General features: G+C 31.9%; 3 protein-coding genes across 9 annotated transcripts; all 3 read left to right on the top strand.

Moving 5' to 3' along the window:
- Window positions 1–318: 318 nt before the first annotated feature.
- On the top strand, window positions 319–2,021 carry VhaAC39-1 (V-type proton ATPase subunit VhaAC39-1). The gene is made up of 3 exons (XM_047055841.2): window positions 319–878; window positions 941–1,234; window positions 1,292–2,021. Exons 1-3 carry the CDS (start codon window positions 542–544, stop codon window positions 1,705–1,707), a joined length of 1,047 nt encoding a protein of 348 aa, XP_046911797.1. The 5' UTR covers window positions 319–541; the 3' UTR covers window positions 1,708–2,021.
- A 1,442-nt stretch (window positions 2,022–3,463) lies between these two features.
- On the top strand, window positions 3,464–5,381 carry ArgRS-m (arginyl-tRNA synthetase, mitochondrial). Its single transcript, XM_075733042.1, has 7 exons — window positions 3,464–3,588; window positions 3,677–3,866; window positions 3,974–4,345; window positions 4,396–4,428; window positions 4,495–4,622; window positions 4,694–5,054; window positions 5,114–5,381. The coding sequence occupies exons 1-7, from the start codon at window positions 3,558–3,560 to the stop codon at window positions 5,262–5,264; spliced, it is 1,266 nt and encodes a 421-aa protein (XP_075589157.1). The 5' UTR covers window positions 3,464–3,557; the 3' UTR covers window positions 5,265–5,381.
- A 217-nt stretch (window positions 5,382–5,598) lies between these two features.
- LOC124492839 (uncharacterized) lies at window positions 5,599–12,522 on the top strand. Of its 7 annotated transcripts, none has more exons than XM_075732981.1 (4): window positions 5,601–6,231; window positions 6,828–7,069; window positions 8,457–10,332; window positions 10,390–12,522. In XM_075732981.1, exons 3-4 carry the CDS (start codon window positions 8,947–8,949, stop codon window positions 11,422–11,424), a joined length of 2,421 nt encoding a protein of 806 aa, XP_075589096.1. In that variant the 5' UTR covers window positions 5,601–6,231; window positions 6,828–7,069; window positions 8,457–8,946; the 3' UTR covers window positions 11,425–12,522. The 7 variants fall into 7 exon arrangements, with proteins under 7 accessions (XP_075589072.1, XP_075589085.1, XP_075589096.1 ...); XM_075732993.1 differs by having other exon boundaries at window positions 5,601–6,278; XM_075732985.1 differs by lacking the exon at window positions 5,601–6,231 and adding an exon at window positions 6,360–6,719.
- The last annotated feature ends 2,767 nt before the right edge of the window (window positions 12,523–15,289 follow it).

The following is a 15,289-nucleotide window of genomic DNA, read 5'->3' as shown; positions in this document are numbered from 1 at the left end:
CGAATTTTTCAAGAACATCATTTAATATCGATTTAGAAATTCGATTAACTCATTGTGAAAATTCTCATTGTAATAATAACAAATTAAAAAAAGAATTATTATTTTCGTCAAAATCAATAATAAAATGCGCAATAATAATTTTCTTATTAATTATCGTGATCATTAAATAACAAGAATGTTTAAAAAATAATGACTAATCTATTTGATAGATGTCGCCATGGCATCTCAATGTTTATGATTTTCATTTATTTCATAAATATCGAACGCGTATACAAATATAACACTAAAAAAAAGAGCGCATCATCCAAAAATTAATCATGATTTGTGTTTGTCTGATGAGCTGTGGTGGGCGTCTTTGAAAGTGTTGTTGTTATTTCTTGTTTTTTTTTTTTTTTGATTCTGGTTCTCATTGATCTTTTTCTTTTTTTTACCATATTGTTGTATTGTTGTTTGTGGATATACATGAAATCATTCTTCATTTAAAATTCATTCATTGTTTCTGGGATTTTAAAAAGCAAAAAAAAAACATAAACAAACCAAAATGTTCTTGGAAAGCATCTTTAATGTTGATAATGGCTATCTTGAAGGACTTGTACGTGGTTTTAAATGTGGTATAATTAAACAAACTGATTATCTAAATCTTGTACAATGTGAAACATTGGAAGATCTAAAACTTCATCTACAATCAACGGATTATGGTGGTTTTCTGGCTAATGAAGCATCACCATTAAATGTTTCGGTTATCGATGATAAATTGAAAGAAAAATTGGTTGCAGAATTTCAACATATTCGTAATCATGCTGTTGAACCATTATCGACATTTCTTGATTACATTCTACATTATTATATGATTGATAATATTATTCTTTTGATTACTGGTTAGTTTAATAAATTTTTTGCAAAATATACTTTTAACCTTTTCTATTATTATTATTATCAGGAACATTGCATCAACGACCATTATCCGAATTGATACCGAAATGTCATCCATTAGGTTCTTTTGATCAAATGGAAGCTATTCATGTTGCATCGACACCATCTGATCTATATAATGCTGTACTAGTCGACACACCATTGGCACCATATTTTGTCAATTGTATCGGTGAACAAGATTTGGATGAAATGAATATTGAAATTATTCGTAATACGGTATTCAAAGCATATCTGGAATCATTTTATAAATTTTGTGAAGAACTTGGTGGTGTTACGGCTGAAGTTATGTGTGAAATTCTCGGTATGTAATTAATATTTTGTAAAATCTAGAAAAGAGCATTAATCTTGAAAATCGTAGCATTCGAAGCTGATCGTCGGGCTTTTATGATTACAATCAATTCATTTGGTACAGAATTAAGTAAAGAAGATCGTTCAAAGCTGTATCCAACATGTGGTAAACTAAATCCATATGGTTTGGCTCAATTAGCAATGGCCGATGATTATGAACAAGTGCGTAATGTTGCCGAAATGTATGCCGATTATCGTGTATTGTTTGAATCACAATCAAATGCCGAGAATAAAACATTGGAAGATAAATTTTTTGAACATGAAGTTAAATTGAATATCAATGCATTCCTACAACAATTTCATTTCGGAATCTTTTATGCATATCTAAAACTGAAAGAACAAGAATGTCGAAATATCATATGGATCGCCGAATGTGTTGCACAGAAACATAAAGCACGTATCGATAATTACATTCCAATATTCTGAAATGAAACCATGGAAAAAAACAAACAAACATCAATTTAATAGTGTGTGTTTTTGTGTGTGTGTGTGCAAAATGAAATTGTTCGCCATCTTTCATTGATTTAAATTATTATTATTTAAATTCATTTGTGATTTTTATTTCGTTTTTTTTTCTTTCTCTCATTATATTCCAGATAGTCAAGAATGATTTCTATAGAAAAAACAATCGAATTTTTTTTCTTTTAACCTATTTCACATCGTCAAAAAAAAATCAGAAATTCGTATAAATGATCTATTGAATTGATTTGAATATTAATAAAAGCTTTATTCCAGAATAATCTTTGTGTATTTTTATCGAAAATAAAATCGAACATCATTTAGTGAATGCGCGCATGCTCCCTTCTACATGAATCATGTGTTTTTTTTTGGAGACTGGTCTCCAAATTTGGCGTAATGCGTAAATCGTCAAATTTGGAGACCAGTCTCCAAATTTGGAGAATTTTTGAGTAAACGACTTTTGACTATCGATAGTGTCGTTCATCACGATTGTTGCAGCAATTTTGACCCCCTTTTATTCCCTTTACCCCCCATATTAATTTAATCCATATATATTGAAATTTAATTGATTTTATTGAAATATTAATTTAATAAAAATTGGAAATAATAAAATACATCCATATTTCACATCCCAATTGCGCCATACAACGTTAATTGTCCCGTTTGAAATAGATCCATAATTCGCTGTCCATGTTCCAAACGAGAAATTCTTACGCAATTGAAACGGATTGGATTGAATTTGGAAAAATCACAAATGCTCAAAATAATGCCTGTTTCAAGACAATGTCCAAATTCTATCCATGGTTCGAAATTCAATTTCCAAATTGTTCGCCGGCGATCCTAAGTGAAGATAAATATTAGTTGCTTGTTCAATTAATCTATTCATTTGCTTACCATGATCATTTTCAAGTATGTGTTCCATCCCATGAATCTTCGACTTATAATCATGTTTTCGATCGCTTCATTGATTCCAAAGATTCAATCATGTCGTTCCTAAACGATGATTTTTGAATTAAAGTGAGCACGAAAAACATAATCATCAATCGAATTTTATGATGATTGTCTCAGGAACAAACCTTAATCTTTATGATTATTGCAATTCAATTTTTTTAAGTGTTAGAATCATTGATAGCGAAATTAGAAAGTTACCTGATGATGACCAGATATCCACCAATAAATTTGCAATGTTCGGCATCATTACCATGATCGTTTTTATAAAGACGGCACCAATTTTATGTCTAATGATGATCATTGATCATCAATGAAAATTTTATGCTTCAAAAGACAAGGAAAATTGTTAGAAATTGGTCCGATAATACGAATTCAATTCATTGGCGACAAATATTATGATGTTGGAAATTGATTTCGAAACACTGAGTCAAAGTCGGTTGGTTATTTAATGATGAATCGATTAAATTCTTTGTTCCAAAATTTACTGCAAAAAACGTTAAAATAGAGAAAAATGAAAAAAATACCACGACATGATCACGAACATAGCGCAAAGTCGAATGAGGACAACCGTCTTTGACAATCGTTGAGTTTTGTTCGTTGCTTGTAAACAAACAAAAAAGCATTTATTCAAAAATCTAAGAAAGAAAAATCTAATGGAATCATTTATTGAACATCGACAATTGATTGATCATCGAGATAAAGAGAAAATTATTGTCGAATATTCATCACCTCAATGGGGGAAGAAAATAAATTATAAATTTTTAAAAAATATTGCTAAACCATTTCATGTTGGAAATTTACGATCAACAATCATTGGTAATAGTGTGGCAAATATATTAGAATTCCATGGACATGATGTTATACGAATGAATTATCTTGGTGATTGGGGTACACTTTTATATATTGGTCAGCCAATTCATTGCCAATAATACCAGAATGAGATGGTACTCAGTGAAAAAAATATATCAATTCTGAAAAATGTTGATTTTTATATTGAGCTTAGCATTTGATCAATTTGGTGATCCAAATCAATTACAGCAAGAACCATTAAAACATTTATTCAATGTTTATGTTGAAGGTAATCGACAATGTGAATTGAATAGTGATTGGAAAAATCAAGCTAAATTGGATGACCATCTTGATCATTATCGATATCATCATCGTTTTAGTGAATTGTTTCTCCTAAGATATCTTTGTAAAAATCCAATTAAATTTAAAATTTTTAACAGAAAAACAATTTTTAGTGAATTGTTTCTTCTAAGTCACGCAATGATGATTCCAGTGAAGTCTATAAACAATGGTATCAATTTCGTCAATTAAGCTATGAAGAATTGGAAAAATTATATAAAAGATTAGGCATTCGATTTGATCAATATGAAAGTGAATCAATGTATAGTGATCAATCGGTAAAAGATGTTATCAAAATGCTTCAACAATTAATCAAAACGGTTGATGGAGCAACAGTGGCCGAAGTAAATGATCATAATGATCCAATGAAAAAAATTTCCATACCATTGTTGAAAAATGATGGTACAAGTCTTTATCTTACCAGAGATTTAGCTGCTGTAATGAATCGAAGAAAACAATTCAATTTTAATCGATTGTATTATGTTGTCGATAGTAGTCAATCAAAACATTTTAATAATTTAAAAAGGTTTAAACAGTGGCCGAAGTAATTTAAATCCAAGAAAATAATTTAAAAAGCATTTTCTCTTCACTTGATGATCCTGTTTATAGGTAAGTTTTTCAGTTTTTCTAAATTGTTGGAAAAAAAAACATTATTCCACAATTGGTCATTATTAGAGATTTGAAACATTTGAAATTTGGACGAATATTGGGAATGAGTACTCGAAAAGGTGAAGCAATTTTTCTGGACGATGTACTAAATGAAGCTAAAAATCGTGCATTGGAAGCAATCAAAACTAGTCCAAGTAGTTTGAAATTTTTATTTTTATTATTAATTTTGGTTTTCAAAATCTATTATTGTTTAATTTTGTGATAGATACAAAAATTCCTAATGAACTATATGAACAAATAGCCGATATATTGGGTGTTACGGCCATCATTGTTAATGATTTATCGAATCGACGTGTATCAGAATATCGTTTCAATTGGAATCGTGCACTTAAAATGAATGGAAATACAGGAATTTCATTACAATATACACATGCAAGATTATGTAATTTGATTAAAAATTTTAATATTGATGATGATGAAATAGAATCATCATTGGATATGGCTGCTATCGATACTATGGAAGGCCGAAATCTAATCAATCAAATGTTAATGTTTGATGAAATGATCGATCGTGCTTATGATCAATTAGAACCAAGCATATTGACCAATTATTTGTTTGATCTCAAGTAAGTTTTATTTTTTTGTTCAATGTAAAATTTTCTTCATAACTTTTTTTTTACTATAGAACGGCCATAAATCGTGCTAATCAAGAATTAACAATCAAAGGACAAACACAACAAATTCAACAAACACGTTTATCATTGTTTATCTGTGCCAAGAATGTTCTTAATCAATGTATGCGATTAATTGGTCTACAACCTTTGGAATCAATGTGATGAAAAAAAAAATTAAAAAGAAAAAAAAATAAAATTACAAAATCAAATTTATTAGAATTTCGCGCGAATCTAAAAACGTCGTTTATGAATTGGCCATCAATTGGCAGCACAACAATAAATGGCAGCGGCAGGAGGAAAACCAAAAAAAAAAAAAAAAAAAAAAAAAACAGCAAACAGGCATTAACCGCCAGCAAAACTATAGTAATGCGCGCGCATTTATCACACACACGCACACATTATGATACTACCACACCTAGTTCAACTTTCTGATTGCGTACACATTCCCTCTTCCTCTCCCTCAATTGTGCTGATGATTGCTGGAAACATTCGTTTAGAACGAAAAGAAAAATGAAACGAATTTCACCATTTTGATTTTTTTGTTTGCTTCTAGCAAGCTGTTTATTTTGTTCGACAATAATTTTGACTTTTTTTTTCCCATTTTCTGCACCTGTTTTATCGTTCGATTTCATTTCTAAATCTTGACTATTTTCTTTCTCTTTCTTCACCGCCACCACCACCACCACCACCACAACAACAAAAACGACAGCCACCATCATAATCATATCATTTTTACCCACCCCTAATTGAATCCAGAAAGATCCAACCACAATCCGTACACACACACACACACAAATCGTTTGATCGTGTTTTTGGTCTATCCACCGGTTTCGGTTTTTTTTCTGGCTGTTGTTGTGTGAGAGAGAGCCACCATCATCATTATCATCAACTTCTTCGATTTTTTTGGCATTTTTTTTCTTGTTGTTTGTTCCACGCCATCATCATCACCACTATACCACCACACAAAGATCTATCGTTTACGAAACTATCCGATCATCATCATCACATCGTCGTTGTTGTCGACAGAAAGGCACCACTAAATTGTTGTTGTTGTGTGTAGCAAAAATAAAGATCTCCTACTCGTTCGTTCGTTTGTTTTTTCTCCAATTTTCTATTCGCCAAATGAAACGTACGTAACTCATAAACACACCACTCATACTTATAATAAAGAGTAGTGTATGTAATTTTTTATTTTGAAAATTGTACCACCACACATCTTGACCGCCACCGAAAAATAATGTATAATGTTAATAAAAATGAGAAAATGGTATAAACTGCTGCTGCTAATGCTTAACCAACCAAACCAAAAAACTAAAAAATAATAATATCCAAATGTGACAACAAATAATCACATGGGTGATGATGATTTGAGATGTTCATTGCGTTTTTTGGCGGTTTACCGTATTGTTTCGAATTGTCTGTTGTCCGGTGAACCGATAATACCGGCGATTCGGTTCGGTTTTCATTAATTTGAAACCACCGGCTTCAGAACCACCGTCCATTTCATACATATCCCGGTTTTCATTCATACATCAAGAAAAATGTTGTTGCCGGTTATTTTGATTGATTGACATCATGTTGAACCTTGATTGAATGGCGAAGGCAACAGCAGCAGCAGTAATACCATAATAAGACTCTTAACCTTATTGAATTTGATACATTTTTTCTAATTGAAATTTAAATTTTGATTTAATTTCCATATTTTTCTGATTTCTGATATTTTAGGGTCTGTAATAATCGAAACAAAGATCCATCTGGTGTTGTATTCTGTCTGTTTGAATGTTCAGAAAAAAAGTTGTTGTTCACTATCATCTGATCTGATCAATCAATAAAAAAAACGAAGAAAATATAATTTCATCAACAAATCAAGGCCAAGAAATTTTTTCTTGTTTCGATATATTCACATTTAACATCGATAGCCGTCATCATCCTCATTTTTTTCTCAATCATCATCATCATCATCACTGGTTAGTGTTTTGTCATGATATATAAATAATAAAAACACACAAATAATAGACATATATCTAATGTTCTTTTTCCTTGTTGATGACAATTTTAATTTTTTTTTCTTAATATATTTTTCTCAGTCAAAAAGTCATAACAAATAGCATACACACACACATAAAGAAAGGTAGAAAAAAAATTATTAATTTTATTAAAAAAAATGTCATGCAAATCAAAGTATACACAAATATATTCGTACATATGAATATTCTTATTTGAATTCCACATATGATGTGTTCATCATTATATTATATAGCTTGGTCTGTGTGTTTGTGTTTAATTTGCTATACAATAATTTATATATTGGGATGCTATGCACACATACACATACATCTTGTAATAGTAGCCATTTTTGCTTTTTTTTGAAAATTCCTAGTTGTTTTTGTGTTTTTTTTCTCTATACATTTGCTATTACTGATTCTATTATGCTGCTGCTGCTGCTGCTAAAATTAACCACTTCTGTTTTGAAAATTTTTTTTTTCATCTTTCAGGATTACATTTATTTAATAATAATATAATACCAACAATAACATCAATGACATGTGTACGTACACACAGGTTTAGAATATTTGACAAAAATTCATTCAAAGAATAAAAAAAGGTTGATAGCCTTTGACACTCATGCACACACACACAGAATTCATGTCAAATAAATAGCAGTAGTAAGTGATGAAATGATTCTTCTTAGTTCTTCCAAACGAATTAGTGGTAACATGGAGAACTCCAACATCAGCAGCAAAAAATCCATCTTTTTTTCCATTGTACTTCTCTATAATATAACCAAGGATCCAAAACTTTTTTTCTAGTGTAGTGGCGCCATATTCATCCAATAGGTTTACACAATACAAAATTGATGTACAGTTATTATATAGCAGTATACTCCAACATACACACACACATTGTATGAATGTCAAATACAAGAATTGGGAGCGAATCAGCAACAATGAGGGCAGCCATCATCATCATCATCATTGAATTTTAACATATATATAGCTTGATATAACAAGAACAAATGAAAACTTTCCCTTTTTTTTGCCTTGGAGATATAGTGGTGGTTTTTGTTTCTCTTTTTACTTTTTTTTCTTGTGTGTGTGTATGTGCTGTGCTATGCTTTGCAACAACAACAAAAACAACATCACATCACATCATACGACAATGACGATGTACAATTGTGAATAAAAAAAAAAAAAAAAAAAAAAATATCACCACATACACAAGGCGATACTAGATATACAGTTATATCTATACTATATACATACACATACATATAGTTTGGTTACAGCAAAATTTTTTTAACTTTCGTTTTTCTTTTCTTTTTTTTTTTTTTTCTCATTTTTTCTCCATATCTAGCTCTGTTGTTGCTGTTGTTGTATTTGTCCTACAATCATCATCATCATCATCATCATCATCATCATCAACAACATCACATACAAAACCGCTTCTTTTGAATTTGGCTACTATAATTTTGTAAATAAAAAAAACTTGGACGCTATTCCAGTTTTATATCGTTCCCGTCTTCTATAAACACATCAACATCATAGTTCGAAGCACATACATTGACTGTTAATACCGTATACGACGACCACCACATTACCTTTCCACTGTCTCTCTCTCTCTCACACCATTTATTGTATTGTGTGTGTGTTGCGTCCGCAAAATCGGCAGCAGCAACAGTAAAAATAACAACAACAACAACATAGCGATTTGAATTCAAGTAACCGGCTAACAACTACCACACCATCATCAACAATAACCAACAAATAGGAAAAAAACGAAGCGGTGTATATTTGTGAATGAAAAAAAACAAGTGAATAAAGAGAAGAAAAAAAAATCTACCACTATGGATGCGATAGAAATAAAACCAACAGAGATCATCTGTTTACAGACGAATGAATCATTATTTGATTTTGATTTCATTCGTAAATGTTTACATGCATTATTGGAATATAAAAATTATGTACAAAAATTATATAATGAATCGAATATCATCAACGATGAAAAATTACGTTATGAATATGAACGAATTGAGCAAAGATTTCAGGAAACAATTCGTGGTAATGAAGCATTATTACAACGATATCTACAGGAAGATTGGGCGACGGAAGAATTTTCAACAGCATTACAAACATTTTGTGATCCAAATATGGACCAATCAGATACGGTCACACAAGCTTATATTGTACAACAACCACAAACAGCAACCGTACAACAAGCGGTTGATAATATGAATGCTTCCAATTATAATAATCTTGGTGAAAAGAAAGATGTGATGGCCATTGCAGCAGCCGAAGTGGTCATGCATTCATATCGTGATGGTCTTTATATTTGTGGCTGGCCATCATGTGAATATCAGACATCATCTAGACGTCATATCAATAATCATAAATTGGTACATACTGGTGATGGAGAATTCAATTGCAGTTTTCCAGAATGTGGTCGTCGTTTTAAAACACGAGAAGAGCTTAATGAACATGCAGCCGTTCATAATTCTGATCATCCATATCCATGTGTTTGGCCTGGCTGTGAATTTCGTTCACAAACACCTGCTTCATTGAAAGCACATATGCGTGTACATATGGAACGTAAATTCAAATGTGAATGGCCTGATTGTAATGAAGAATTCTCAAAAATCAATGAATTAACTCGCCATCGTTCTGTACATGATCAAAATGGCACAATGCAACAGAATAATCAATCCGGTGGCCAACAACAGAATCAACAACAACAAACTGTTCAAATCGTACAACAACAACAACAACAACAACAGCAGCAGCAGCAACAACAACAAATTCAGCAAACAAATCAACCACAACAAGTGACAGTGGTCTCACAGCAACAACCTCAACATCAACAAATTGCTCAGATAATTACGGCCAATGCCCAAGGACAACAAGGAGCTACGCTACAACCGACCCAAATAACTGGCCAATTACCAAGTGGACAACAGGTGACATTGATTCAATTACAACAACCGCCTGCATCGAATGTTGGAACAGCTATAGCGCATAAAACGATCGTGGCTCAACAACAATCCGTAGGGACAAATGTTGGTAATACATCAGTGGTCGTACCCAGCACTCAACCACAGCCGATAACGACAGCGATTGCAGTGGCCGGAACGAATGCGATGATCAACACACAATTGTTTCGTTGCAACAATTCGAATTGTAGTTCATTGTTCAGCACATTATATGATCTCAAGCAACATATGATGCAACATAGCAAGGTAGAAAAACCATTTCGTTGCGACATTCCTAATTGTGAATATTCTGCTTTGACCAAGACTCAGCTAAACGAACACAAAGTTACCCATTCGAGTGAACGGAATTACATTTGTACGGTGGAGAACTGTGGCCGTCGATATAAAACTCGCAAAGGATTGTGGGATCATTCACACACCCATCGACCGGATAAGCCATTTGCATGCTCATTCCCTAATTGTACGTATCGTTGTGTCAGTTCCAGCTATTTACGTTCGCATATGCGTGCACATAAAGATCATAATCCGAATGTTGCAAACAATGCTTCTAATACGACAACTATAGCAACAGCGAATGCAGCGCCGCCGCCACCACAACAACAAGTCGTGGCTAATGCACCGCAACAATTTTTTGCTCCAGGAACCATGATCCAACATCCGGATGGCCATCAAGAATTTATCTGCGGAGTGATGAACTGTGGTAAATCATTCGATTCACAGGGCGCTTATCTCAACCATGTAAAATCACATGCACCAATATCGACGCCTGCACAGGTGACACATGCGATTGCGGCTGCACCACCACCCCCACCACCACCAACACAACCAGCACCACCAAAATCACGAAGTCGTAATCCTGAATTGGCACGATTTAAATGTGAATTTGAAGGCTGTACGGCTGCATATAAATTAAAACGTAATCTAAAAGATCATATGATCAGGCATACAATCCTAGAGAAACCATATCGATGTGATTGGCCTGGTTGTGATTATGGTTCATATAAATCGACAAATGTTGCCAAACATAAATCCGTTCATTCGGATGAACGTAAATATGCATGCGATTATTATAATTGTGAAAAGAAATTCAAAACACGTGAAGGTCTACGAAAACATATGCTCTCACATCATAAACCACCGGTGCTTAATAATACGACCGGTACGATACAACAGCCAACAACAGCTACAGTTGTTACGAATGCCACGGCCATAGTAAATACTAATAATCAATCGACAGCAACGACAACAATGCAGGCAATCAAATCGGATGTTAATAGCCAACAACAAACCCAACAGCAACAACCACAACAAGTAACGGTTTCTGTTTCGACTAGTTAACCTGAGATGAATCAAATTTGAAATCAATCAATACATGATTGTAAAATGATTGATTGAATGATTGAGCATGTCCATCAGGATAAGAAAAGAATTTTTTTTCATATCCATTCTATTCCCTGTTTGCTTGTTATTATTATTTTCTTGATTATCACCAAAAACAAAACAAAACAAAAAAAATGCCCTACGAATTCTACACGTCTCCATTCATTCATTTGTCATTTATTCATCATTTCAAATTAGTTGTATAACATTTTTTTTTTGGTCTCTTCTCTATTCACATCATCATCATCATCATCATCATCATCAACAACAACAACAAGATTACCGCAATTTGACATTATACAAAAACAAATGAATAACCAGAGAGAAAATGACCATTTCTATTATATAAATATAAATATCTATCTCTTTCTACTATCATCAATAATTATTATCCCTTTTCATTTTTTTTCCCAAATGATGAAACATTCATTACATACACACACACACACACAGACAATAACAAAAAAAAAATCATCTCAAAATGTCAATCACACATACACATTCTGCTTCTCTATATATATTCAAGAAATCGACAGAAGAAAAAAAAATATATCGATCGAAAAACGAATGAATAACACGATATAAACGATCCATTATTATTATTTATTTATATATATACAAAATAATCGATTTTTAATTTCGATGTCATCGATATAATTTTGTGCTCGAATATTTTTATTTCTTTCTTTCTTTCTTCTTTTTTTTTTGTCTTTTTGTTTATTTTTTTTTCTCGCGAGTATATACATACATATATAATATTATTATTATTTATATATAAATAATTAGCCGATCTCTTGATTTTTTTTTCTCTCTCTTGATTCATCCATCAAACAACACCAATATCAATACAATATATATGTTGATGATGCAAAAGCCGATACACACACACACACACCACAATCCAAATGAAATTAATTTTTTTTTCAAATATGAATGAATATATTATAACTCATAATTAATTATTATTATCATTATTTCTTTATAATTGATTATTATTATTATTATTACTAATAAATATAATCATTCTGATTAAAATGATGTAATTCATTCGTAAAAGTTTGTTTAACATTATTTATTTTTTTTTTTTTTGAATTTAAAATTCTGAATTTTTAAAAATTCACATTGATTCGCTGGCGCCATCTATCGTTTGTTGACGGTACAATTGAATTCAATTTTTCATTTGTCATCTTAATTTGAATTCATTTGTTTTTTGTTGTTGTTTTTTTTGCTAATCCGTTTGATTTTATATTTTTTAGATTTTTAAATCAATTCAAGAAAATCCAACGGATCTCTTTTTTAGAGAAAAAATACCGTTGTTGTTCTTCTTTTTTTTTCGTTCACACGATTCAGAAAAAAACCGTTTAACCATTTTTTTTTATATTGATAAAATGATGAAATGCCTTGACATGATTTGAATGGTTGTTGATCTTGGATAATAACGGGCCGGAAACCGTTATTATTTATTCAAAAAAAATCATTGACAACGTTCGGTCTTCTACTGAAATCTTAACGGTTATTAACGGTGAACAAAAACAACATAAAAAAAACCGAAATACTTTCGTAGTCGTTTATTGGCACGTGCTTCTTACTACTTTTACTTTTGTCCTCATCATCATAATGGCACGAGATCCGTTTGAAAATATTTCTGTATGAATGAAACACAAAAACACACACACACACAGCGTGAGATTTTATTACGATCGATCGATTTATATATATATTCGGTTTAAGTTCGTGTGTACATTACTGGTCCCCGTTTGCTAATACCTCCTCCATGGCCGCGCAAGCTTTTATGTCAACGGTCAGGACTCAATCTGAATTTTTTCCAATCTTAATGAATAACGACGGTTTTTTTTTGTCTCGGTCTCGAGAACAACCAACAACGAATCTGATCTAAATAAATAGTCCAAAAATATTCCGTTGTAAAATCCAAATGACAACCAAAAAAAAAAAAAAAAATTTCCCATAACTAGATCCAGAAATTGTTGACAAAAAAAAACTTTGATTCCATCACCAAAGTGTTAATTATTCAGTTGAATGAAAATAAACATCTTTTTTGAAACAAGCATTTTTTCTTGAAATTCAATCAATCAATTTTTTTTCCAATTTGATTGATTATTCTATCGATAAATTTGCATAAAGTTCATCGGTTTCTCTCTTAGCTTCACAAACATACACACGAGCTTTTACATACATGCCGAAATATTACAAATAACCAGAGTAAGCGAGTCGCGCGCGTTTTTACACAGTTAAATACATTTACAACAACAACAAAAAAAGACAAATATCACGAGCAAACGATCCATATATTCATCATCATCATTAGGTTTCTATCTCCATTCAGTGATCATTTATGTTGTTCAATTTTACGCGATCTACATATATCTACATAGGCTTGGCCATTAAAAAAAAATTGTGTATGAAAACTATGGTTCCAAATGGTATGATTCGCATACGAATCCACAATGTGCGTGCATTATCCTCTTCGATGTATGAATGTGTTTGTGTGTGTGTGTGTGTGTAATGGTAACACAAACGGTGTTCTTTTTTTTTGTTTCCTCAGGATAAAATTGACTGGCATCTGGCCCCATGTCATGAGAACCAATAGATACACTACATACATGCACATAGAAATATATTGAACAAAAAGAAAAAAAAACGATCAAGTTTTTCCATCATCATCATTCAAAAATATTCAACCATCGGTTGAAACAGAAAGAACTGTTGATCGAGTTTTTATTTTGAATCATAAGCACGCGCTAACAAGCTAGCACGCGCGTGTGTGTGCAAATGTCTGAGATTATTATTATTATTATTATTATTACTATTATAAGGTCAAAAACATTGTGCTCGTGGATCTTTTTTTCCCCCTACCTCCACTATCACCACCAGTATGTCACACAATGGTCATAGGTTATCGGTGTGATAAACTATAGGTAATAGTAACACACGCGAACGAACCAGTTTGTTTGAAGATCCGTTGAATTATCTTTTATGATTTGTTCTGGATCCATTGTTATTCCGTTTTTTTTTTTGCTGGTTTCTGGTAAAACACACACACACATAGTAAACTGTAAAGTATTAGTTGTTGATCCTAGTAGCTGTCACTGAACAAACTAAGGAGGATCTCTCCTCCTGGTTTGTAATATCCTGGTGGCTTATTGGATCATTTCTCCTGGTCGATAATATTTTTATTTGCCATTTTCGGTTATGCGACAAACCTTACACACACACACACACACAATAGTATACGGTCTTTTTTCAATAGTTTATGTTTGATTTCATTGGCTTGTTCCATTGTCGTTTTCTATGAGTATAATTCAATTGAAAACAAAATTTTCTTGAAAAAAATAGCGCTTGCGTCTAATCATCATCATCATCATCATCATTTTGATTATGGTTATATTACATGTTTTACTTTGATTGGCGCGCTTACCATAGTTTTTTTTTACGTGAGGATTGAAACCGTTGTCGTTTTTATTTCTTCATCTGGATTTGGATTTCATTTGATCATCTACCTTGATACAATCAAGACGTTCCAAAGAAAAAACGATGTGGATCATCATCATATAAAGAGTTTACTATGGTCGTTTTCAATCCTTCATCCCAGTCTTCACTCATCAAATGGGTTAATTATCAAATCACACACAAATGAATTCCATAATCACCTAATTAACACCACGTTCATCCACATAAATTCGTAACATCTTCTAGTCTAGATGTTTTTTTTTCTTTCTAGTCAAATTATGTTTCTTTATATTAGTGTTTAATAATCAATGAATCAATCTGTTATCAACAAATGTCTAATCATTTCCGTCCGTTT

This window comes from Dermatophagoides farinae, chromosome 1 (assembly GCF_024713945.1).
Source record: "Dermatophagoides farinae isolate YC_2012a chromosome 1, ASM2471394v1, whole genome shotgun sequence".
NCBI classification, from domain to species: Eukaryota; Metazoa; Arthropoda; class Arachnida; order Sarcoptiformes; family Pyroglyphidae; genus Dermatophagoides; species Dermatophagoides farinae.
The sequence above is the reverse complement of the archived record's forward strand: the minus strand, read 5'-3'. Positions and strand labels throughout refer to the sequence as shown.